Source organism: Lynx rufus, unplaced genomic scaffold (genome assembly GCF_022079265.1).
Source record: "Lynx rufus isolate CCGP_SWC_20201006 ecotype Redwood Valley unplaced genomic scaffold, mLynRuf1.p SCAF_13, whole genome shotgun sequence".
NCBI lineage: Eukaryota > Metazoa > Chordata > Mammalia > Carnivora > Felidae > Lynx > Lynx rufus.
The window spans coordinates 43,701,050-43,724,461 of record NW_025814827.1 but is presented as its reverse complement, the minus strand read 5'-3'; the positions used below and the strand labels follow the sequence as shown (position 1 = coordinate 43,724,461).

The 23,412-nt window shown below is 40.5% G+C and overlaps 1 protein-coding gene across 1 annotated transcript in view; it reads left to right on the top strand.

Annotated features, from left to right (window-relative positions):
* The first annotated feature begins 543 nt into the window (after positions 1-543).
* SUPT16H (SPT16 homolog, facilitates chromatin remodeling subunit) overlaps positions 544-23,412 on the top strand; it is a 40,971-nt gene continuing 18,102 nt past the window's right edge. Inside the window, exons 1-9 of the mRNA XM_047075413.1 lie at positions 544-724; positions 14,776-14,868; positions 15,962-16,132; positions 16,917-17,069; positions 17,880-18,026; positions 18,454-18,605; positions 20,028-20,200; positions 21,974-22,064; positions 23,244-23,317. Of these exons, the coding sequence (XP_046931369.1) occupies positions 659-724; positions 14,776-14,868; positions 15,962-16,132; positions 16,917-17,069; positions 17,880-18,026; positions 18,454-18,605; positions 20,028-20,200; positions 21,974-22,064; positions 23,244-23,317 (1,120 nt within the window). The 5' untranslated portion in view covers positions 544-658. The remainder of the gene's footprint in view (positions 725-14,775; positions 14,869-15,961; positions 16,133-16,916; positions 17,070-17,879; positions 18,027-18,453; positions 18,606-20,027; positions 20,201-21,973; positions 22,065-23,243; positions 23,318-23,412) is intronic.

Here is a 23,412-nt window from a genome sequence, read left to right as displayed (position 1 = left end):
CCCGGAACCTCAGACCCAGCGTCCCACCACGAAGGATCCTTCTAGACCAGGAGCTGCAAAGGGTTTTGCTTCCCCACCCTTTCTAGGAGGGGAACGCACCCAGCCTTCCCTCTCCCGTCCCACGCCAGCTCCCGCTCTTTCCGCTTCCCCGGCGTTTGTCGGTGGGTGGAGCCATTGCAGCGGCGCGCGGCAGCTCGTGTGGGGCGGGGCACGTGTGGGGCGGGGCAGGCTCGGCAGGCCTCCCGCTTCCTTCGCGGTGCCCCGCCGCTGCCGCCTCCGCCAGAAGTTGGAGCTCCTGCAAACCGCAGCCGGGCTGAGAGTGAGGGCGGGGCGGAGCGTCACGTGATGACGTCGCTTCGCGTGCGGCTGTTGCTAAGTTGACAACAAAACCCCGCGAAAATCTAGACTCTTTTTGTGTTGCACATTTTGTTGATTTTCCTCTGTCTTTCTTCCTCTCCTTCCGCTAACCTCCGGAGAGAGGATTAAAAGAAAAAAAAAAAATTCCAAGCGCTGTCGGGACCCGGAAGCGGAAAGGGCATCTTTGAGGTCCATACTTCCGGGTCACTGGGAGAGTGCGGGATTCCGGGGCCGAGAGCGGGTGGCGGATCCGGGACCTCGCGTGATTCTCGGAACCCGAGCAGGAGCCGCGTCTGTGGCTATGGCTGTGACTCTGGACAAAGACGCTTATTACCGACGAGTGAAGAGACTGTACAGCAATTGGCGGGTGAGATAGATCCCGTAATTTTCCCTGGGGAGCCCCCCTTTGCCATCCCATAATAACCCCATTTCTCGGCGCCCTTTTTTCCCTTTCCGTCGGGAATTCCCGGGTTCAGTGTCGCGCCCCTTTAGTTGCTGCAGGACCATTCACCGCAGGCCGCCCCCAGCGTCGCCCCGGAACAGGGAATCCCCCGCAATCACCCTGCCCTGCATCCACCACCATCTTCCCCGCGTGCTGGCCCCCGTCATGCATAACAGCCTCCTCTCACAATTCCTTCCCGCCCTGGAAGAGGCATCATCCTTCCCTCCCACTCTGTGATCACGTCTTGCTACCCCCCTCCTGCAGTGTTCATACACACCCACGCACTCGCTCTGTCCTTCCAGAATCCGAGTATTCCGCCCCAGGTCCCGCCAGAATTGGCAACCTTCTTCGTAAAGGGTGGATGGAGGGGCTAGCAAGATGTGAATCCGGCTTTTCGTGTTTATCGTTTGCGGGGCTTTTGCTGGAGTTCAAAAAAAAAAAAAAAAAAACCGCTCACGCGCAGCCGTCTCATGTTCTAGGCCCTGCTGTGGGTAACACAGAAACCCTAATGCCGAAAACCTGCAAGCATTAGTAATGCAAAAACGATGTGATGCTTAAAACCTCACTAGTTTTCCTCTTTGGTAGAGTATCCGGGGCACGTGTTGAGAAAAAGCGCTGTTGCAGTCTCCAGTGTTTTAAAGGTTGGGTAATTTTGCCGCTTGAGAAACGTCCACGATTGAAATTTATTTTTATGAAAGTAATTTATCAATTCATACATTTGATTGCGTCCTGTGGTGCAGGCTGAGCTGTCGAGCTTAAGTCTGGCCTCTGAACTCTGTCATCCAGGGAAGCTAAAACTAATAAAGACTTTTTAAAACCTGAAAAATGTCCTGACGAAAGTGATCAGTTCTGATTTTCAGCATGTGAATTGCCGTTCAAAGAGACCCTCCACTAAAAACCAAGCTATTAAACTTGGTTAGTTTCCTGCCACTCATATTAAAGGTTCATGTGTCTTTAATTCTTTGAAGATAAATGCGTTAGATAATTGAAAGTAAAACGGATTCTTTGTTGCATTTTTATGAAAATAAGGACTTAATCCTAGAAAAATGCTGAACATAGTTTTGTTTTTAAGATTTTGTACTGGTTAATTTCTATCAAATGTTTTCACAGTTTCTTTCACTGTTACATTTTTAAATAATCCATGTTACAAAAACTTTCTGGGGCACCTGGGTGGCTCAGTCCGTTGAGCATTGAACTCTTGATTTCAGCTCAAGTCAAGATCCCAGGGTTGTGACAGGCTCCTCCTCCCTGAGCTTGGAGCCTGCTTAAGAGTCTCTCACTCCCTTTGTCCATCTCCCCTCCTGCTTGCTCACACACATGCGCTCAAGCTCACTCCCTCTCTGGTGCTCGTGGGCTCTCTCCCTCTCCCTCTCCTTCTCCCTCTCCCTCTCCCTCCCCCTCTCCAATAAAAAAAAGTTGAGCATTCGACTTTGGCTCAGGTGGTAATCTCATACTTCTTGAGTTGGAGCCCCACACCAGGCTCTCTGCTGTCAGCACAGATCCTGCTTTGGATCTCTGTCCCCCTCTCTCTCTGCCCCTCCCCCGCTGCTGTCAAAAATAAACATTAAAAAAGCATGCTGTGAAAAAAAAATAAAAATGTGTTTTTAAAAAGGAAAAAAAACTTTCTGAAAGTTGCAGTATTTTCCAAAGATTGATTTACAAGGGTGCAGCATATAATAAATATAAATAAATCAGAAACTCTCTCTTCCACTCATATACCCTGAAATTATACAGCTTAGATGTGTAGGTTGTTCCTAGTCCCAGTAATTAAGAGTTTATCAGGTTATTCTTCATCTTCTCTAGACCATTCACAAAAGCTAAGATTCATTTAGTCAGTGTTTCATTACGTGATTGATAAATGCAAAGCATGAGACTGGGAAAAACTGGAGGCCTAAAGACAGATTGGCAAACTTAATAATATTAAGTAGCAGTGTTTAAATCAAGGAAAGTTAAATTATAGGCCCTTGTTTTTTCTTCCTCAAAAATCAGTATTTTTGAGAGGGAGACAGAGGGAGAGGGCGCAAGTGAGCAAGGGGCAGAGAGAGGGAGAGAGAGAAAAGTGGGGCACAAGTCCACCCAAAGCAGGGCTCGAGCTCATGATGTGGGACTTGAACTCACGAACCATGAGATCATGACCTGAGCCGAAGTCAGATGCTTAAGGACTGAGCCACCCAGGCGCCCAGAAACCATTAAGGTTTATCCTGGCCCTTCTACTTACGTCATTTGAAGAGGTATGTTAAATGTTAATAAGAACTGGTATTGTATGAAGTTATGTGTCAAGTCCATATGAAAATGTACTCATTAGCAAAATTTGTGGCTAATTATTTTGAAAATCTTATTTGAATAAACTTTCTATTTTCTTATAACTGTGAATTTTAATAATTATGTCCAGAACCCACCTGTAGAATTCCTTTCTGCATCATAATCTTTCCAGGTTACAGGACTTCATTCTGACCTGCTTAAACAAAGATCATGGTTGTTGGGTAAATTCTTTGCTTATTCTCTTAGCTGTAGCAGAAAGATAGTGAAGTATATAGGTGCATGCTATATGTATTTTTTACACTTTTTCCTTTTTTAATAAGAAAACTAGCCTTGAGATGCAGGAATAGCTTGAACTATACAGATCCCAAGTCTTGTATTGTCCATACCCATCTTCAAAGAAATATCCATTATGAAAAAAATTCACAAACTAGAAAATTTGTTAGTTGCCACATCCACTTTTTTGTTTTAAATACCTGCAAGCATAAGCTTTTCAGAACTGTGTGATTGTGTTTGGTAGCTCCAGCTCTCTTCAGCCATAGAGATTAGTGGAGAACCAAAAAGCTACTAACCTTGTTTTGTTTTTTAGAGAGAGAGCATGAGCTGGGGAGAGGGTCAGAGGGAGAGAGAATCCCAGGCAGGCTCTGCACTGAGCTAACGTGGGGCTCAGTCTCACGACCTGGGATCATGACTTAAGCTGAAACCAAGAGTCCAACACTCCACTGACTGAGCCACCCAGGCTCCCCATGTTTTGTTTTGTTATTTTTAATAAGAACAGGAGCTAATGTGACTCCTAATCTCATCTGCAAATTGAGTTTGGGTTAAATACATATTGTGAGGCTACTGCAAATAACATATTATTTTTTTATTACAGTTTTCATTAATTTATGTCTAAAAACAGCAACATCACACACTTCTGTTTGAGTAGAAATTTCCAAAACATTAGTAAGTATATAGTGTCATTTTAAAGATGAGAAAATCGGCTCAGTCAAGAATCAAACAGGAGATCTTTGTGACAGCTAGAACTTATTACTGTTTTGTGACTGTAGATGTTGGAGTCTAGTCCAGTCCTGCCTCTTCTATTTTAGATCAGAACTTCTGTGAGCAGCAAGCATTTGCAGCCCTTGTCTATTTCTGTGTTAGAAAACTCCGGGTAGTGGCAGTGGATCGTGAGAGTGGGCTCTGGGCTTCTCCTCTCCTCTTATACTTAACTGGGTCCTTATTTAGGGCTCCCAGCCTTTTCAGGATTGTGATCATTTTTAACCAGGTACTATGATTAGTACTGCATGGGGTAAGAGGTGAAGGAGGTTAGTCTCCATTCTGCAGTTCAGCTGCTTTGAGAACTGAGGGAAACAATATCCAGGCACACCTAGAACCCTACCTCTTAGGGCATCCTGCTATGAGTGAACCTTGACTTTAGTCATCTGCCTTTTATCCCAAAAGAATTAGGTAAAATGTCAGAATTTGCCACCATTTTCAAAAGGAAAGCCAGTCCAGTGCGTTCAGTCACGTGTCTGTATGCCACGGGTCAGGATGGAAATGGTGGGTGGCTCTAACCCTAAAAAAGAAAGTTCGTGTCCATGGAGAAAACTATATGCTATAGTGTCCGTGCCTCGCTCAATTGGTGCTTTCTGACTGCTGATTTTTGTGTTGCAGACGAGTGTCTTGTTCTGGATTGCTCTCCAAAAGTAGACAGTTACCTTTTATGGCTTAGGAAGGTTCTTTAAAATACAGGCAATTCCCATGCTTCTTTCATCAAGATATTGGGTTATTTCTACCCATTCCCATTCTTAATGGCTCTTTTATCTTGAGTGAGGTAGATAAAGGGTAAGTAATGTATGGGTCCCTTGACTTCAAGAAGAGGAGGCTAGATGGAAGTAAATGCCTGAGCAGGTTGGGGTACATTTATTCTTGCATGCTCAACTTTTATAGTCTACTCCCATTACTAACTTTCTTACATTTTTATCCCTGGTTACCAATTCTCGTGCCTGGCATGTAGTAGCCACTCAGTGAACGATGGTGACAGTTTCTGAGCTTTCATGCATCCTTGCTTGGTTCGAAGAGACTTCTGTCCAGGCTACATATAGGTGACCATAAGTTCTTCCTTTCCTGGTACTATTCACCTGTTGTCTCTATGTAATTATTAATGGCACACCTTTTTATTCTCCAGATTGTCTTGGTATGAATGACAAATTATATCCTGGCTATAACCCGGTGCTTCAAAAATGTTTCCTCTTTTTAGTGCAATACCCATTTGGTTCAAAGGGAGATAGTTGTTCCTCTGTCATGGTATTGCCCCAACTTTTATTATTCTGATACCACCTTCACAGTTTCTGCTTATTCATTGTCATCTGTCTGTACTTTGTACTTTAAGTGTTATTTTTAATTAAGTAATAACATAGGTTTTTAAAAAACAGGTAGTTCTGAAAACCTTAAAAACCAGTCAACTGCCTCAGAAGCAGTTACTTTTAGTTCTTCTGCTTCATATTTTGAAATGCTGTCTATACATTGTTACTTCTTGAATTGTCAGTTTTAGATATTAACTGTTGTTTTGGTAGTTTAGGATTTAAATTTAACTTTTGTATTCTGTCACACTTCATTCCAGCTTCCTTACCTCCTGATACTTTTTAAATCTTTCCCTGACAGGGTTGCCTGGGTAGCTCAGTCGGTTAATGGGCTCAGGTCACGATCTCGTGACCTCTCATGAGCTCCAGCCATGCGCGTCGGGCTCTGTGGTGATAGCTCAGAACCTGGAGCCTGCTTTGGATTGATTCTGTGTCTCCTTCTCTCTCTGCCCCTCCCCCAGTCACACTTTGTTTCTCTCCCTCTCTCTCTCTCTCTCTCAACAATAAATAAACATTAAAAAATTAAAAAAATTAAATTTCTCTGGGGCGCCTGGGTGGCTCAGTTGGTTAAGTGGCCAACTTCGGCTCAGGTCGTGATCTCGTGGTCCGTGAGTTCAAGCCCCGCGTCGGGCTCTGTGCTGACAGCTTAGAGCCTGGAGCCTGTTTCAGATTCTGTGCCTCCCTCTCTCTGCCCCTCCCCCGTTCATGCTCTGTCTCTCTCTGTCTCAAAAATAAATAAACATTAAAAAAAATAAATAAATTTCTCCCTGACACATTGTTATGGAAAACTTCAAGCAGAGAGAAAAGTGAAAGATTTTTACAGTGAACACCTGTGTACCCACCACCTACATTAATAATTGACATTTTATTATACTTGATTTATCACATATCCACCCCTCTTGATAAGTTTTTTTTTTTCACAATTTTTATTAAAATCAGTAGTAAGTTTACATTTTTATGCTCATGGAGATACTTTCACTGCTGGGTGAAGTAATAAAGTACAATTACCTCTCCTATTCTCTACAATTCATTTTTCCTGACACTAGTGATTGCCTAAATTTCTCTCTTTTTTTAAATGCTCCTAGCCCTAATTATTTCCTTCAGGTCTGTCATAATCTTCTCAATCTTTTATTTTAAAATTGTCACACTTGGGGCATCTGGGTGTCTCATTTGGTTGAGCATCTGACTCTTAATTTCAGCTCAGATCATGATCTTACTTTTTGTGGGATCGAGCCCTGCATCAGGCTCTGCACTGACAGCATGGAGTCTGCTTAGAATTCTCTGTCTCCTTCTCTGTCTCTGCCCCTCCCCCACTCGTGTTCTCTCTCCAAATAAATACACTTAAATTTTTCACACTTGTCAGATATTTTATTAATTCTGTGTTGGGTTTTTTTTTTTTAAGTTTATTTATTTTGAGAGAGATAGAGAATCCCAAGCAGGCACCATGCTGTCAGTGCCCAGTGTGGGGCTCCATCCCATGAACCTTGGGATCATGACCTGAGCTAAAATCAAGAGTCCAGATGCTTGACAGAGCCACCCAGGTGCCCCAATTCTGTGTTGTTTTTTTAGCTTCACCACCATTCCCCTCCCCCAACCTTACATTATATTGTTCTATCTGTACAGGTTGTTCTCCAGGCCTACTGAACTTGGGACTTTCCAATATTGGGTCCCCTATATCCTACAACCTTTGTGTTGATTTTTTTTTTCTTGTAAGAGCATTTTCTCTAAGAGCTTTTTATTTTTATTTTTATTTTTATTTTTTTTTTAAACTAGAGGTCTTTTTTTTTTTTTTAATTTTTTTTTTTCAACGTTTATTTATTTTTGGGACAGAGAGAGACAGAGCATGAACGGGGGAGGGGCAGAGAGAGAGGGAGACACAGAATCGGAAACAGGCTCCAGGCTCTGAGCCATCAGCCCAGAGCCCGACGCGGGGCTCGAACTCACGGACCGCGAGATCGTGACCTGGCTGAAGTCGGACGCTTAACCGACTGCGCCACCCAGGCGCCCCTCTAAGAGCTTTTATTTATTTATTTATTTATTTTTTTTTTTTATTTTTGGGACAGAGAGAGACAGAGCATGAACGGGGGAGGGGCAGAGAGAGAGGGAGACACAGAATCGGAAACAGGCTCCAGGCTCCGAGCCATCAGCCCAGAGCCTGACGCGGGGCTCGAACTCACGGACCGCGAGATCGTGACCTGGCTGAAGTCGGACGCTTAACCGACTGCGCCACCCAGGCGCCCCCCTCTAAGAGCTTTTTAAAGGATATGGAGAATATATGTTTCTTAAGCGGTTGTGTGTCTTAAGTTTTATTCTGTCTTCACTTTTGGTTAATAATATAATTAAGTGTGATTAAAATTCAAGGTTGAAAATCTCTCAGAATTCAGCTCAGAATCTAAGCAGTCATTCGGTAGTCTTCAAACTTGCAGTATTTTCAGAAGGCAAATGTGTCTCTTTCCTGATTCAGTATATATGGCCTGTTCTCTCTGAAACATTTCATATCCTCTCTTTATCCCTTGTGTTTTGAAATCTCACTGCCTTCATGTGAGCCTTTTTTTTTTTCTTCCATGCATTGAATTGGGAAGTCGGGGGGGGGGGGGGGTCTGTTCAGTCTCCAGGCTCAGTGCCCTTCAGTGTTAGAATCATTCACTGTTTGATTACTTTTTTCCCTCCATTTCCTCAGTGATCTTTTTTGTTGCCCCTGATATTCCCCTTTCAGAGCTTTAGACCGCTTGACTTAAGTTTGTTGGTTATCTTTCAGTTTTGTTTCCTATCCTTGTCCTCTATTTCCAATACTGCTTCTTAACTTTATTTTCCCACTTACAGATTTTTAAAATTTTCAGCTATTTTTAATTTCTTCTTAACCTCTACACTCTTGTTGTTTCATGGATATACTATATTTTATAGGAGGTGTTTTTATTTAATTTTTATCTTCTGTTCTCTGTGTTGTCTGTTTCCTCTGAGTTTCCTTGATTCCTCTTACATATTGGAGACCTCACAGACACCAAAGTAAGACTTGGCTACCCATCCGCATTAAGAATAAAGTAATAAGACACTGGTTGGCAGCTCTGCATGGATGGGGCCTCTCAAAGAATAGGGGTAACTGTAGAGTGAATAGGCTCACTTATTCCATGGAGGACCCCCAAATGTCAGTATGTGAAGAGTTTTCTCTGAATTGAGTGAGGACATGCAAAGAAAAATCCTCTTCATTCGTTCCTGATGGTCACTCAAAATACAGACTTTAACTTTCTAAAAATTAGTACTTGCTTCTGCTGTGCCTAACATCTGAAGCTAGAGCCTTTTTGAGCTCATTTTTCCAGAGATTAAATAAAAAGTCTTTTTGCTAAAGGATTAGGTGTTGTCTCAGAACTTTCAAGAACTGGGGGGGCAAGAGGCAGGGGAGTCCCTCTCTTAAGCTTACTGACCAGACCTTCTGTTTTTAGCCCTGAACTCACCCAAGTGCGATACACTCCGTTCCCTTTCCCTGATACTTGGTGCCTCCAGAGTTTAGCCCCCTGGGGCTCTTTGAGATCTGCATACCTTACCATTGAGAAAGCTTGTCAGGCACTTGGGGTGCAGCTACCATAGCTCTGCTTAGTTGTTTCCCACTCATGTCCTCTTTTATCTTCCAGAATCCTGTTGAATTCTTTAAATCTAACTATATTCAGAAAGGATCCTTTACATCACTATAAATGGAAAATTGTGTCACTTTCCAAAATTAAAAAGTAAAGATCATATAAGCACAACAGCATTATTAAATTCTACCAGGTGTTAAGGACTAGCATTGAACAGATATGTTTTTTTTTTAATTTTTTATTAAGCTTTTATTTTAATTTCAATATAGTTAACATACAGTGTTATATTAGTTTCGGGTGTACAATATAGTGCTTTTATACGTTACTCAGTGCTCCTCATGATAAGTGTACTCTTCATCCCCATCTCTTATTTAACACACTTCCCCACCCACCTCCCCTCTGGTAACCATTATTCTCTATAGTTACGAGTCTGTTTCTTGGTTTGTTTCTCTTTTTTTTCTTTGTTCATTTATTTTGTTTCTTACAATTCACATACTAGTGAAATTATGTGGTGTTCGTCTTTCTCTGACTTACTATGCTTAGCATCATACTCTAGTTCCATCCATGTCATTGCAAATGGCAAGATTTTATTCTTTTTTATGGTTTAATAATATTCCATTATATATATGTATGTGTATGTATATATATGTATGTGTGTGTGTGTGTGTGTGTGTGTGTGTGTGTGTGTGTGTGTATGCCATTTCTTTATCCATTCACGTATCAGTGGACACTTGGGCTGCTTCCATGATTGGGTTATTGTAAATAATGCTGCAATAAAACATAAGGGTACATATATCCTTTCAGATTAGTGTTTTTGTATTTTGGGTGTGTAAATACCCAGTAGCGTGATTACTGGATCAGAGGGTAGTTCTATTTTTAACTTTTCTTAAAATTAAAAAAAAAATTTTTTTAATCTTTATTTATTTTTGAGAGAGAGAGAGACAGAGCATGAGCAGGGGAGGAACAGAGAGAGAAGGAGACACAGAATCTGAAGCAGGCTCTAGGCTTTGAGCTGTCAGCACAGAGCCGATGCAGGACTCGAACCCACGAACTGCGAGATCATGACCTGAGCTGAAGTTGGACGCTTAACCGACTTGAGGCACCCAGGTGCCCCTTTTTTTTAACTTTTTGAGGAACCTTCTTACTCTTTTCCACAGTAGCTGTACCAGTTTGCATTCCCATCAACAGTGCACAAGGGTTCCTTTTCTCCACATCCTTGCCAACGCTTGCTGTTTCTTGTGTTTTGTTTTGTTTTGTTTTGTTTTGTTTTGTTTTGTTTTGTTTTGTTTTAGAGACAGAGGGAGAGAGAGAATCCCAAGCAGCCTTGACACTCAGGGCAGAGCCCGACACAGGGCTTGATTCATGACCCTGGGATGATGACTTGAGCGAAAACCTAGAGTCAGATGCTCAACTGACTGAGCCACCCAGGCGCCCCTTGTGTTTTGGGAGTTTTGTTTGTTTTTAATGCTTATTTATTTATTTTGAGAGAGGGAGAGAGAGAATCCCAAGCAGGCTCCACAGTGTCAGCACAGAGCCCATCTTTGGGCTTGAACCCACGAATTGTGAGGTCATGACCTGAGCCAAAATCAAGAATCAGACACTTAACTGACTGAGCCACCCCGGCACCCTTGTGTTTAAAAAAAAATTTTTTTTTTAATCTTTATTTCTTTTTGAGAGAGAGAGAGAGAGAGCAGGGGAGGAACGGAGAGAGAGGGAGACACAGAATCCAAAGCAGGCTCCAGGCTCTGAGCTGTCAGCACAGAGCCCAACAGGCTCTGATCTTTGCTTGAAAACTCAAATATTAAAAATAGATCTAACCTGTGACCCAGCAATAGCACTGTTAGGAATTTACCCAAAGGATACAGGAGTGCTGATGCATAGGGGCACATGTACCTCAATGTTTATAGCAGCACTTTTCAACAATAGCCAAATTATGGAAAGAGCCTAAATGTCCATCAACTGACGAATGGATAAAGAAGATGTGGTTTATATATACAATGGAATACTACTTGCCACTGAGAAAGAATGAAATCTGGCCGTTTGCAGCAATGTGGATGGAACTGGAGAGTGTTATGCTAAGTGAAATAAGTCAGGCAGAAAATGACAGATACCGTATGTTTTCACTCATATGTGGGTCCTGAGAAACTTAACACAAGACCATGGGGGAGGGGAAGGGGAACCTTGATACAACCAATGCCAAGAAAGGCTCTTTAGGGTCTTGAATGATTTAAGAATGTAAAAAGGCCTGCTATCAGTCTGAGAACAACTGAGCTATATGATTCCGATGACATCACACATTAACACTAATTTTGGTATTAAACATTCTCTCCTCTCCCAATTTTTGCTACATATGCTCTAGTTCTTCATTAAACATGGATTTTGTGGCAATAATATTATCGCTACCTTGATAACCTCCCAAAATTAGGAACAGGAAACTGCCTATGTTTAATGCTTATGTGTTCTAGCTACAGATAAGTGTAATTTCCATGCCCATACATCTGTCTGTAAAAACCACTGAAATTAATCAAAAAGCATCTTTTAGTATTTTTTGATATTTGAAATCTTGCTCCAGTCAAAACCTTTCTTTTTTTTTTTTTTTTTTAATTTTTTTTTCAACGTTTATTTATTTTTGGGACAGAGAGAGAGCATGAACGGGGGAGGGGCAGAGAGAGAGGGAGACACAGAATCGGAAACAGGCTCCAGGCTCTGAGCCATCAGCCCAGAGCCTGATGCGGGGCTCGAACTCCCGGACCGCGAGATCGTGACCTGGCTGAAGTCGGACGCTTAACCGACTGCGCCACCCAGGCACCCCGCAGTCAAAACCTTTCAACAAAGAAAAAGATATCAACATGTATAAAAATTCAGAATACATAGTAATACATTTTTAAAAAGTATACACAGTGTAATCATGTAACTTAGTCATTAATGATATGGGAAATTTATCCAAAGGGATCTCAATAAAACTGAAAATAGGGAGACAGAAAAAAAGGCCCACATATTCAGCTTTTTTATGCAGATGGGGAAGCAAACTCAACTATTCCAAGGATTTTAATTCCTATAAAATGCCTAGTTTTCCACTGCCCATCACAAAGGTGATAAACTCAAATTTTATCATTGACTACATAATACATTTTCATTTTCCTTGAAGTGACAGGCTCACTTCACTCATTTTCAAGAAAATGTATGCCTGTTACCCAAGTCTGCTTAAATGGCTACTTCAACTTGTTATTCGAATAATTGTAAAGTTTTCCTTAAGATAACCATCATATCTCAATTTGCACACAGAAGTGGTTTGTGTGTACTTCGCGTTTCTTTATACAAAATATTGAAAAGACATGCTAGAGTGTTGGGATTACTTACTGTTGATCATTTTTATTGCATCAAGGACATTCTTAGAGAAATTGCCCCCCCTTCCACGAGTATGTGGTAATGAATTACTTTGGTGCCAATTACCTTGATTTGTGCTAAGGCACTAGCTGTTTTTGTTGTTGTTGTTTAATTTCTTTTTAGTATTTTTAATGTTTTTATTTATTTTTGAGAGATAGTGCAGACAGAGAGGGAGACACAGAATCGGAAGGGGCGCCTGGGTGGCTCAGTTGGTTCAGCGCTGGACTTTAGCTTAGGTCATGATCTCACAGTTTGTGGGTTCAAGCCCTGTGTCGGGCTCTGTGCTGGAAGCTCATAGCCTGGGGCCTCCTTTAGATTTTGTGTCTCCCTCTCTCTTTGCCCCTCCCCCTGCTTGTTCTTTCTCTCTCTCTCAAAAACAAATATTAAAAAAATATATATTAGAATCCTTAGCAGGCTCCAGGCTCTGAGCTGTCAGGACAGAGCCCAGCGCAGGGCTCAAACCCATGAACCATGAGATCATGATCTGAGCCAAAGTCAGACACTTAACTGACTGAGCCACCCAGGGACCTGAAGGCACTAGCTGTTTTAACTACCATTGCTTTTGCATTATCAGTGAGAACTAATGATAAACCTTCCCAACCTGAAGGAAAACATTTTCTTCCTGAAAATCAGTGGGGGAATGCATACAGTTTCTATGTGGTAATTTCTTTGGGTTATGTATTTTTTTGTGGTAGAGAAATTCAACAGAACCCTTAATTGTTGTACTATATTTGGATTCTTACTGGCAACCAGAAGCTTTGTTGTGTGGAAGAGTCTGATGTAGATGTTTTTCTTGACTTTATAGGGGAAGTTAGAGATTTGACCTTCTAGCCCACAATTTCCAGTCTTTTGGTCTTACGGAACTGTTGAAGAGTAGCTGATGGAGTGGTTGCAGGACTCACACTTCTCAATTTCAAAACTTAAGATAAAGCTGGAGTAATCAAAACGACATGATATTGGTACAAGGATGGATGCTTAGATAATGGAATAGAATTGAGAATCCAAAAATAAACCCTCACATTTGTGTCATTTGATTTTTTTTCTAATACATAATTTGATTTTTTCCCCTAATACATAATTTGATTTTTTGACTGGGACAGTTCAGTGGGGGAAAGAATAGTCTTTTCAACAATGAGGTAACTATATGCAAAAAAATGAAGTTGGGCCTCTTTCCCACACCATACACAAAAATTAACTCAAAGTGAATCCTAGATCTAAATATCAGAGCTAAAACTATAAAACTGATATAGAAATACAGGTAAATCTTTTATGTCCTTGGATTAGACAAAGCCTTCTTAGATATGACCTCAAAAGCACAAGAAAATAATTTGGACTCCTTCAGAATTAAAAATTATCATGTGTGAAAGGACAACATCATTAGGAAAGTGAAAAGAAGCCACTGAATGGAGAAAATTTTAAGTCATATCTGATAAGAGACATATCTGGAATATAAAAGGAGCTCTTATAACTGAATAATAAAATAGTAATTCAGTTACACAATGGGCAAAGGATGTGAATAGGTGCTTCTCCAAAGAAGGTAGACAAATGGTCCGTAATCACATGAAAAGGTGCTCAGCATCATTAGCTGTCAGAGAAATGCAGATCAAAACTACAGTGAGATACTACTTCACATGCAGTGGACAATGGCTCTAATAAAAAAAAAAGCCAATCAATATGTGTTAGTCAAGATATGGAGAATTTGGCATCCTGATAAATTGCTGTTTGAGAATATGAAATGGTGCAGTCACTCTGGAAAACAGTCTGGCTCCTCAAAAAGTTAAACACAGTTACCATATATATGACCTAGTAATTCTTCACCTAGGTATGTACTCAAGAGAAGTATGTCCACACAAAAACTGACATGAATCTTCATAGCACCATTATTCACAATAGCCAAAATATGGCAATAAGCCAGATGTCCAGCAGTTGATGAATAGATACAGTAGTAGATCCATACAGTGGGTTGTTAGTCACAGAAAGGACAAAGTACTGACACATGCTACAACATAGGTGAACCTTGAAAGCATGTTAAGTGAAAGAAGCCAGATGCAGAGGCCACATATGTTATTCCATTTATATGAAATGTCCAGAATAGACAAATCCATAGAGACCAGTTAGGTTAACAGTTGCCTAGACCTAGGTGGAGATGTAGGCCATCTTTTGGGAAAGAGGAAAATGTTCTAAAGTTAGATTGTGATGGTTGCAGAACTCTGAACACACTAAAAGCCATTGAATTGTATGTAAGTTCTCTCTCAATAAAGCTGTTTAACAGAGAGTAATGACTGTGAGGCTGCCAAGCAAACTTGGCATTACTATTAGGAAAAAATTGTATACCCTGAGTAAATACTGAACTTTGTATTCCAGTTTTACTAGGATAAAAAGATGACCAAATTACCTACTCTTTACTTTTCAGAAAGGAGAAGATGAATATGCCAACGTTGATGCCATTGTTGTATCAGTGGGTGTTGATGAAGAAATTGTTTATGCCAAATCAACTGCCTTACAGGTGAGAGGTTTATGGCAGTTTTAGGCCTGAGAATCCTCGAATCATCGATTGCACTGTTCAGTGTGGTATTCACTAGCCACATTAAAAATTAAATTATTCAGTCCCAAGTCTCAAGTACTGAGTACCATATTGGAGCTGGTAGAGAATATTTCCATCATCATTAAAAGCTCAGTGGACCCCCCCCCCACACACACACAAAACAAGAAAGAAAAAATTTTAAAACATAAACACATCCTTATTTAAAAAGAAAGAAAGAAACAACCATACTTCAACTAAAGAAACATAAAAAAAGGTTTGGTGGACAGCCCCAAAAAAGAAGTATATAAATTGGGATAGATTTAATCGTATATAACAAAATCTAACAGTGGATTAAGTAGAATGGTTTTTTCTCTTTTAGTTAGTCTTCAGGGACACAGGGTTTTTCTGGTCTGTCTTCTGCCATACGTAGAGGCCAGCCCTTGGGCTCATGGTGCAAAAATTGCTAGAGCTCCAGCCATTACATCTGCATTCCAAGTAGAAAGAATGGAGAGAGGGAAGAAAATGAAGACATCTTTCCCTTTATGAAGATACTTGAAGTCCCACAGAATACTTCTATTTATAACTTATTGGCCAGAATTTAATGGCCATAAGCTGCAAGAAAGGATAGGAAGTAGTCTTCATGCTGAGTGTGCCCAGCTAACAAGCCCAAGTCTTTCTGAGAGGGAAGAAATGAATAATTGGTAGGCAGCTAACAGTCTTTGGGGGAGGTAGAATGTGCATTTCCCTGATGTGCTACTTTGTCCCTTGTTTTATGCGTTTCTGTTCTAAATAACCGTATAGTTCATAGAAACACAAATTATCCGTATGATTTGGTGGTCTTTATTATAGAATATTTCAAACATCAAAGTAGATAAATAATGTGACACTCTAATGTACCCATTATCCAATATGTACCCATTATCCAATAAATTTGGGCAGTTTCATTTCATTTGTATCCACATCTGGCTTATTTTGAAGTTAATTCCAGATACCTTATTTTATAAATATTTCTGAGTAAGTACATTAATTTTTTTTAATTTGTAAATACTGTTGTTACTTTTGTCTTTTCCTATAGACGTGGCTCTTTGGTTATGAACTGACTGATACTATCATGGTCTTCTGTGATGACAAAATTATCTTTATGGCCAGCAAGAAGAAAGTGGAGTTTTTAAAACAGATTGCTAACACTAAGGGCAATGAGAATGCAAATGGAGCCCCTGCCATCACACTGCTGATACGGGAAAAGGTCAGAACTAGTAAAGAATGTGTCATAAATGTGAAAGAATGTTTAAAAGTAATAAATGGAAATCCTTCTAGGAATTTAAAAATATACAGGAGAAGATTTTTGCTGGCTAACATTGTAACTACAAAGTTTTAGCACATCTTCGTTGTGTTAGGAAGAAAAAAAGTTCAGTAACCCTGTCGGTTCTGTAGCAAAACACACAGGCTGTGAGATTCTGTCAAACATGGACTTTATCTGTCCATTCTCAAGGGTAATGTCAACTTGTTTGTTTTCATCTTAGTACTTCAATTGGCATAAATAACTGGGGTTTTTTTGTTTTAAGTCCTCTCCTAACATGGGGCTGGAGCTCACAAGCCTGAGATCAAGAGTTGCAGGCTCTCCCAGCTGGGCGCCCCTAGAACAAAAATAATTTTAAACATCCTTAAGAAAACAGATATACCTCATACTCAGTGTTTATCATATGTAGTCTTTTTTGTCGTACTTTCCACCTGACACTTTTTCTCAGAATGTTGTTCCCCTATGTGCATGAGTGTTTTAGCTGTTCCTGAAGAAAAAGAATAGTCTTGTCAACTCATGTGGCACTTTAGTTTGTAAAAATATCCAAAGAAATTTTGTGTTAACTTTTAGAGTGTCACATTCTGCCATATGGGAGTAAGTAGGTGAGGCATGGGGAGAAAAGTTATTCTTTCTATGGTTCCAAATATTTGTCTGTGCCTGTTACTAGTAGAACATAGATGTCTAATTCTAAAACTAATTAACAAGAGTCTTTTCTTTGTGGCACTGATAGAATGAAAGCAATAAGAGCAGCTTTGACAAAATGATTGAAGCCATTAAAGAAAGCAAGAACGGCAAGAAGATTGGAGTGTTCAGCAAAGACAAGTTCCCTGGAGAGTTCATGAAGAACTGGAACGACTGCCTCAACAAAGAGGGCTTTGACAAAGTGAGAACACTCCCAGAAACATGCAGATTAGGAGTTGCGAAGATAGAAGTGTGACAGCTTTCCATAACAGATAGTGCAAAGAATATGTTCTGGGAAAAGTATATATTCCTTCAGATTTCCATTTTCCATTCTGTTTGGCTGAGCAGTAAGCCATTTTGACTTTCCAGTCAGGAATGGCCCATTTGGAAGATAGTTTAGCTCTTGCAGGAGGAAACAGAAACCTCTCTCTCTCTCTCTCCCTCCCTCTCTCTCTCTCTCTCTCTCTCTCTTTTTTTTTTTTTTTTTTGTTAAATATTTATTTTGGGAGAGCATTGAGGCACAAGCAGGGGAGAGGGAGAGAGAATCCCGAGCAGGCTCCTCACTTTCCTTACAGAGCCTCATGCAGGGCTTAAACTCACAAACCACAAGATCATGACCTGAGCCGCAATCAAGTCAGACTCTTAACTGACTGAGCCACCCAGGTGCCCCCAGAAAAATCTCTTATCCAGAAAAAATACATTTTTTTCCCCTCCCTGCTCTCCTGCCTGTCTTCCTCTTCTGCCTTTATAAGATCCTCTAGAGAGGAGCGTTTACATTTACATTTAAATGGTATATTAGTTCAGTGCCTTTTAGAATACACACAGTGACCTGGTAATGAGCTATTTTAAATGTTTATTCAATCCAAGAAAAGAGTATTTTTATATTCCGTAAACTACTGATGAATGGTGTGCTAAATAACTAGGTAACTTCACTGATGATACATTGGGAGAGATGCATTTATTTAGCAGTTCTGTATTTACCTGTTAGAAATTCTTATCACTTTGACTGCAGATAGATATCAGTGCGGTTGTGGCTTATACCATTGCTGTAAAGGAGGATGGGGAGCTCAACCTAATGAAGAAAGCAGCTAGCATCACCTCTGAGGTCTTCAACAAATTCTTCAAGGAAAGAGTCATGGAAATAGTTGATGCAGATGAGGTAAATGGAGAGGGGAAAGTCTGTACTGTTTTAATGAAGCAGAAGTAAGTCCCTACCGTGCAGTGTTTTTTGCTGCATGTTTGGCTTCCTTTGCAATTAGGCCTTTGATACAGAAGTTGCTGGTGTGTAATTTTGCCAGTTCTCTTTCAAAATAACTATAAACCTGCGCTGGTTTCCTGATGTTACCCAGTATTTTACTTGAGAATTCCTTGCATAGCTATGAATTTCACAATATTCTCAAAATCTGCTTTGCAGGTATACCAGTATATTACCTGACACATAAGCCATTTCATAAGGCTTATATAACATCCTCAGTGATGTCAGGATATGTGTTGTCCTCAAATAATGTCCAAAAATTCAACACTTTTAGACTCTTTGCCACCCTCTGGTGAATATTGTTAACTATTTTATTTCTTTATGCTTACAGAAAGTTCGACACAGCAAACTGGCTGAGTCTGTGGAAAAGGCCATTGAAGAGAAAAAATACCTTGCTGGGGCAGACCCTTCTACTGTGGAGATGTGTTACCCTCCTATCATTCAGAGTGGTGGCAACTATAATCTCAAGTTCAGTGTGGTGAGGTAAGTATGAGAACTTCAGATTATAACAATCAGAGCATTTCAGCTTTCGGCCTGTTTTTTTCTTGGACTCATTTTGGAATTCAGAAAAGTTTAGTCTCTATACCCTACGTGGAGCTCAAACTCACAGCTGAGAGATCAAGACTCAGACACTCCACCAACTGAGCCAGCCAGGCACCCCTGCATATTTTTTTTTTTTTTTTAATTTTTTTTTTTCAACGTTTATTTATTTTTGGGACAGAGAGAGACAGAGCATGAACGGGGGAGGGGCAGAGAGAGAGGGAGACACAGAATTGGAAACAGGCTCCAGGCTCTGAGCCGTCAGCACAGAGCCCGACGCGGGGCTCGAACTCACGGACCGCGAGATCGTGACCTGGCTGAAGTCGGCCACTTAACCGACTGCGCCACCCAGGCGCCCCACCCCTGCATATTTTTATCTTATTTCATGTTGGTACTCCCTTTTACTTGAGCATTTATTTCATTTTGCTTTTCCAGATGATTAAAAATACCAAGAGGGCCACCTGGGTGGCTCAGTCGGTTAAGCGTCCGACTTGAGCTCAGGTCATGAGCTCACAGTTCATGTGTTTGAGCCCCACGTTGGGCTCCGTCCTGACAGGTCAGAGCCTGGAGCCTGCTTCAGATTCTGTATCTCCCTCTCACTCTGCTCCCCCACCCCCATTCATGCTCTTTCAAAAATGAATAAATGTTTAAAAAAATTGTTTTAAATATCAAGAAAAATGTAAAACATGTTGAGAAAAACCATTAAGGTATTATGAGATATGCCATAATGTAATTCCCCTTCTGAGTTTTTTCTTTGAATGAAAGGAAAACGTGTTAAGTTAGTTAGTTATGAGAGAGCGAGCGAGCACATGCATGTGTGAGAGCAGGGAAGGGTCAGAGAGAGAGACAGAGTCAGAGAATCCAAGCAGGCTCCAGGCTCTTAGCTGTCAGCACAGAGCTCAGCGCGAGGCTCGATTCCATGAACTATGAGATCATGACCTGAGCCAAAGTCAGCCCTGATCCAGCTGAGCCACCCAGGTGCCTGTAATTTTTAAAAATATATGAAGAATGCTGTTTTTCCTGGTCAGGCTGAAGGAACTAATTCATAATGCATAGTACGGTTCATAGTGGCTGGTGGAAAAGTGATGGCTTACCCTTGAGCTTTAAAACTATAATGAATAGAATTTGGTATATTTTTTTGTCTATTTAGGAAACGACAAGTAAGCTTCTCACTGAATTTTTATCCTGTGAGCTTCAGTCAGTAATTTTACCTCTTTATAAGCTAATCTGTTTTTTAAAAAGAGTGTAGGTCCTTCTTCAGCTATGGGATATAACAGGGAAAGGTGATTATAGATGTTTTATGCCAGTGCTACTAAGGACTTTGCTAGTTTGCATAATGAAATGCTTTCTTCTTTTGGTCTCTAGTGACAAGAATCACATGCATTTTGGGGCCATCACTTGTGCCATGGGTATTCGCTTCAAATCTTACTGCTCCAACCTTGTTCGCACTTTGATGGTTGACCCTTCTCAGGAAGTTCAAGAAAATTACAACTTTTTGCTCCAGCTTCAAGAGGAACTGCTAAAGGAATTAAGACATGGTGAGGTGCCTTAGAAAAGATTCGGAAATGAAGTAAACTAAAGTGTCTCTAGTGTTTATGTGCATTTATATCCCTGAGGCGTTTATACTAAAAATAGAATTCGATTTTACTAGCTTTGAATCACCCTAGCATTTCACTCTTTAGTCTTTTAGCATGAGTGGTTGTTGTGGTTTTACATTGGTGTTTGCAGAAAACTTCTGTGGCCAGTTAGGCCTCTGCATCCAAATCTTCATAAAATATCTGGCCTTGTTACTTTTCTTTGGTTCTGAGAACTAGTATCTCTAGCAACAGAATGTGTATTGTTAATTCTACATTGAATGGATACAAGGAATCTTAGTCTAAGGGCAAAGCTAATACCAACTCTGCTAAGCAAGCAATTGCATACCTCGGAAGGAAACAAAGTGCTTGACACCACACCTCTTTTGTCTTGAGACTCTACACTCCTAGTTGGCGAAATGGGACTTCAAGTTTTCTACTCTATAAGCCCACCCATGTGCCCATAGCTTCTAGATACAATTCCTCCGTGTTACCTCAAGTCGATCTTGAGAAATCCTATTGGAAGTAATAGTCCCAGGTAGTTTGATGAGGATAAGGACCCCTTTGAGTCCACCATATCTAGACTCTTCTGGCTTGAAGACTGTGTTCATACTATAGATCATGAAACATTAAGGCCAGAGTCCTTTTTTTTTTTTTAATTTTTTTTCAAAAAATTTTTTTAATGTTTATTTTTGAGAGAGACACAGAGCGTGGGTAGGGGAGGGGCAGAGAGAGATGGAAACACAGAATCAGAAGCAGGCTCCAGGCTCTGAGCTGTCAGCACAGAGCCTGACATGGGGCTCGAACTCACGAACCATGAGATCATGACGTGAGCTGCAGTCAGACATTTAATCAACTCAGCCACCCAGGTGCCCCTATTTTTTTAATTTTTAAAAAGTTTATTTTTTTAATTTAAATTCAAGTTAACATACAGCATAATAACAATTTCAGGAATAGAATTTAGAGATTTATCACTTACGTGTAACACCCAGTGCTCATCCCAACAGGTGCCCTCCTTAATGCCTATTTAGCCCATTCCCCACCCAGCTCTCCTCCAGCAAACCTCAGTTTATTCTCTGTATTTAAGAGTCTCTTATGGTTTGTCTCCCTCAAGGCCAGAGTCTTTGTAATAGTAATTCACCCATTCAGTAGTCCTATTTTTCAAAATGTATGATAACTTGAATTATTACGCCATTTATCAACTCAAATTACTTCACTGAGACCTGGCATCCCATAGTCCTCCTGCGTCATTGATTCTCAAACAGTGTAACTAAGAGTGACTAGGTGAGTTGTTTATTTAAAAATGCAGAATTCTAAGCCCTACCACTCCTGCAGCTTCATTTCTTAGTTCACACTTTGAGAAACTCTGCTTTAGGGAACTTAATAGGTGAAAAAAATGTTGATGGAAACGTAGTGGTCATAGGGGCGCCTGGGTGACTCAGTCGGTTAAGCATCTGACTTTGGCTCGGGTCACGATCTCACAGTTTGCGAGTTCAAGCCCTGCGTCGGGCTCTGTGCTGACAGCTCAGAGCCTGGAGTCTGCTTCGGATTCCGTGTCTCCCTCTCTCACTGCCCCTCCCCTGCTTGCTCTTGTGCACTCTCTTTCTCTCTCTCTCTCTCTCTCAAAGATAAAGACATTAAAGAAAAATTTTTTTTTAACTTGTGGTCATTTTTGTTTTTTGGTGTTTTTCTCCACCTAAAAGATACTATAATGTTTCCTTTCTGTCTTGTCATTAGGTGTGAAGATATGTGACGTGTATAATGCTGTCATGGATGTGGTTAAAAAGCAGAAGCCAGAGTTGCTGAACAAAATTACCAAAAATCTAGGGTGAGATGTGGTGAAGTTCATTGTCACTCTGAGATAGTTTTCATGACTGGCCGTAGTCAGGCAAAATATTCTTAGATCAATTCACCCAACATTTATGGACTCTTAAACTTACGGTCCAAACACATAGTGTTATCAGAGAATGTGGGAAAGATTTCATTTCTACTTCCTGGGAAGAGGTGGAGATTTTTGCAGACCAATGTAGTAGATGCCAATAGACCTTCTAGGCTTAAATTACTAGTGTTAGGAGTCGTTACTTACTGTATGTCCTCTTTTAGAACACTTCAGCTCACATTTGCAAATGAAATACTCCTGAGATATCCTACAATTAATTTTTTTTTCAATTTTTATTTAATCCAGTATTTCTTCAATGTATTTGACCATTCATCACCTAGAAATACTCAACATCTTATAGAACCAAAGACATTTTGGAAGACAAAGGCTCTGGGCAGTTTCCTTAGATGGAAACTAGTCTGGGATATATAGTTTCTTTCTGGAATTTTCTGATGGACAAGAGGAAATACATTGGCCTGTACCAAGTCTTGGCCCAGGTGACTTAATCCTAGTTACCAACAGTCCACAAAAAATCACCTTGCTTGGGGCACCTGAGTGGCTTAGTCAAGCCGATTCTCGATTTCGGCTCAGGTCGTGATCCCAGGGTCGTGGGATCAAGTTCCACATCTGGCTCTGTGCTGAGTGTAGAACCATGTTTTAAGATTCTCTTCTCCCTCTTTCTCTTTCTCCCACCCTCCCCCCTCTTTGCCCCTCCACTTGTGCTCGCTTTCTAACTCCTAAATATAAAAAAAAAGTTTTTAATTTTTATTAATTGCTGTGCTTAATCCACTTACTATGGTCTTGGTAATATTCCCCTTAACAGTCTACTAAGTTGTTTATAGGAAAACTGGTAGAATATTGAAATTTAAATATGGTGTATAAGCTAAAATAAAGAAGGCTTGATATGATAAATGTTACACGAGGTACTTAATTAGGAAATCTGTTTCAACATATTATTAGCCCAAAGACTGTCCTCGAATCCTCTTCCTTAACTGACTGATCAGCAGGGCCAATCACTCAACATACTTATCTGCCTTATCCTGAAAATTGAAATAGAATATATTGTACTTGACCCATGTTAGAGATCTTTTAGCCTATTGCTGAAATTTCTCTTCATTTCCTTTTTAGGTTTGGAATGGGAATTGAATTCCGTGAAGGCTCTTTAGTAATTAATAGTAAAAATCAGTACAAACTAAAGAAAGGTGAGTTTTACAGGCGTGCAGTAGGAAAATACTTTTTTGAATAATTTCCTTTAGCTTCATCTTCCCCATTTTCTGTGTAAAATCTACACTTCTCC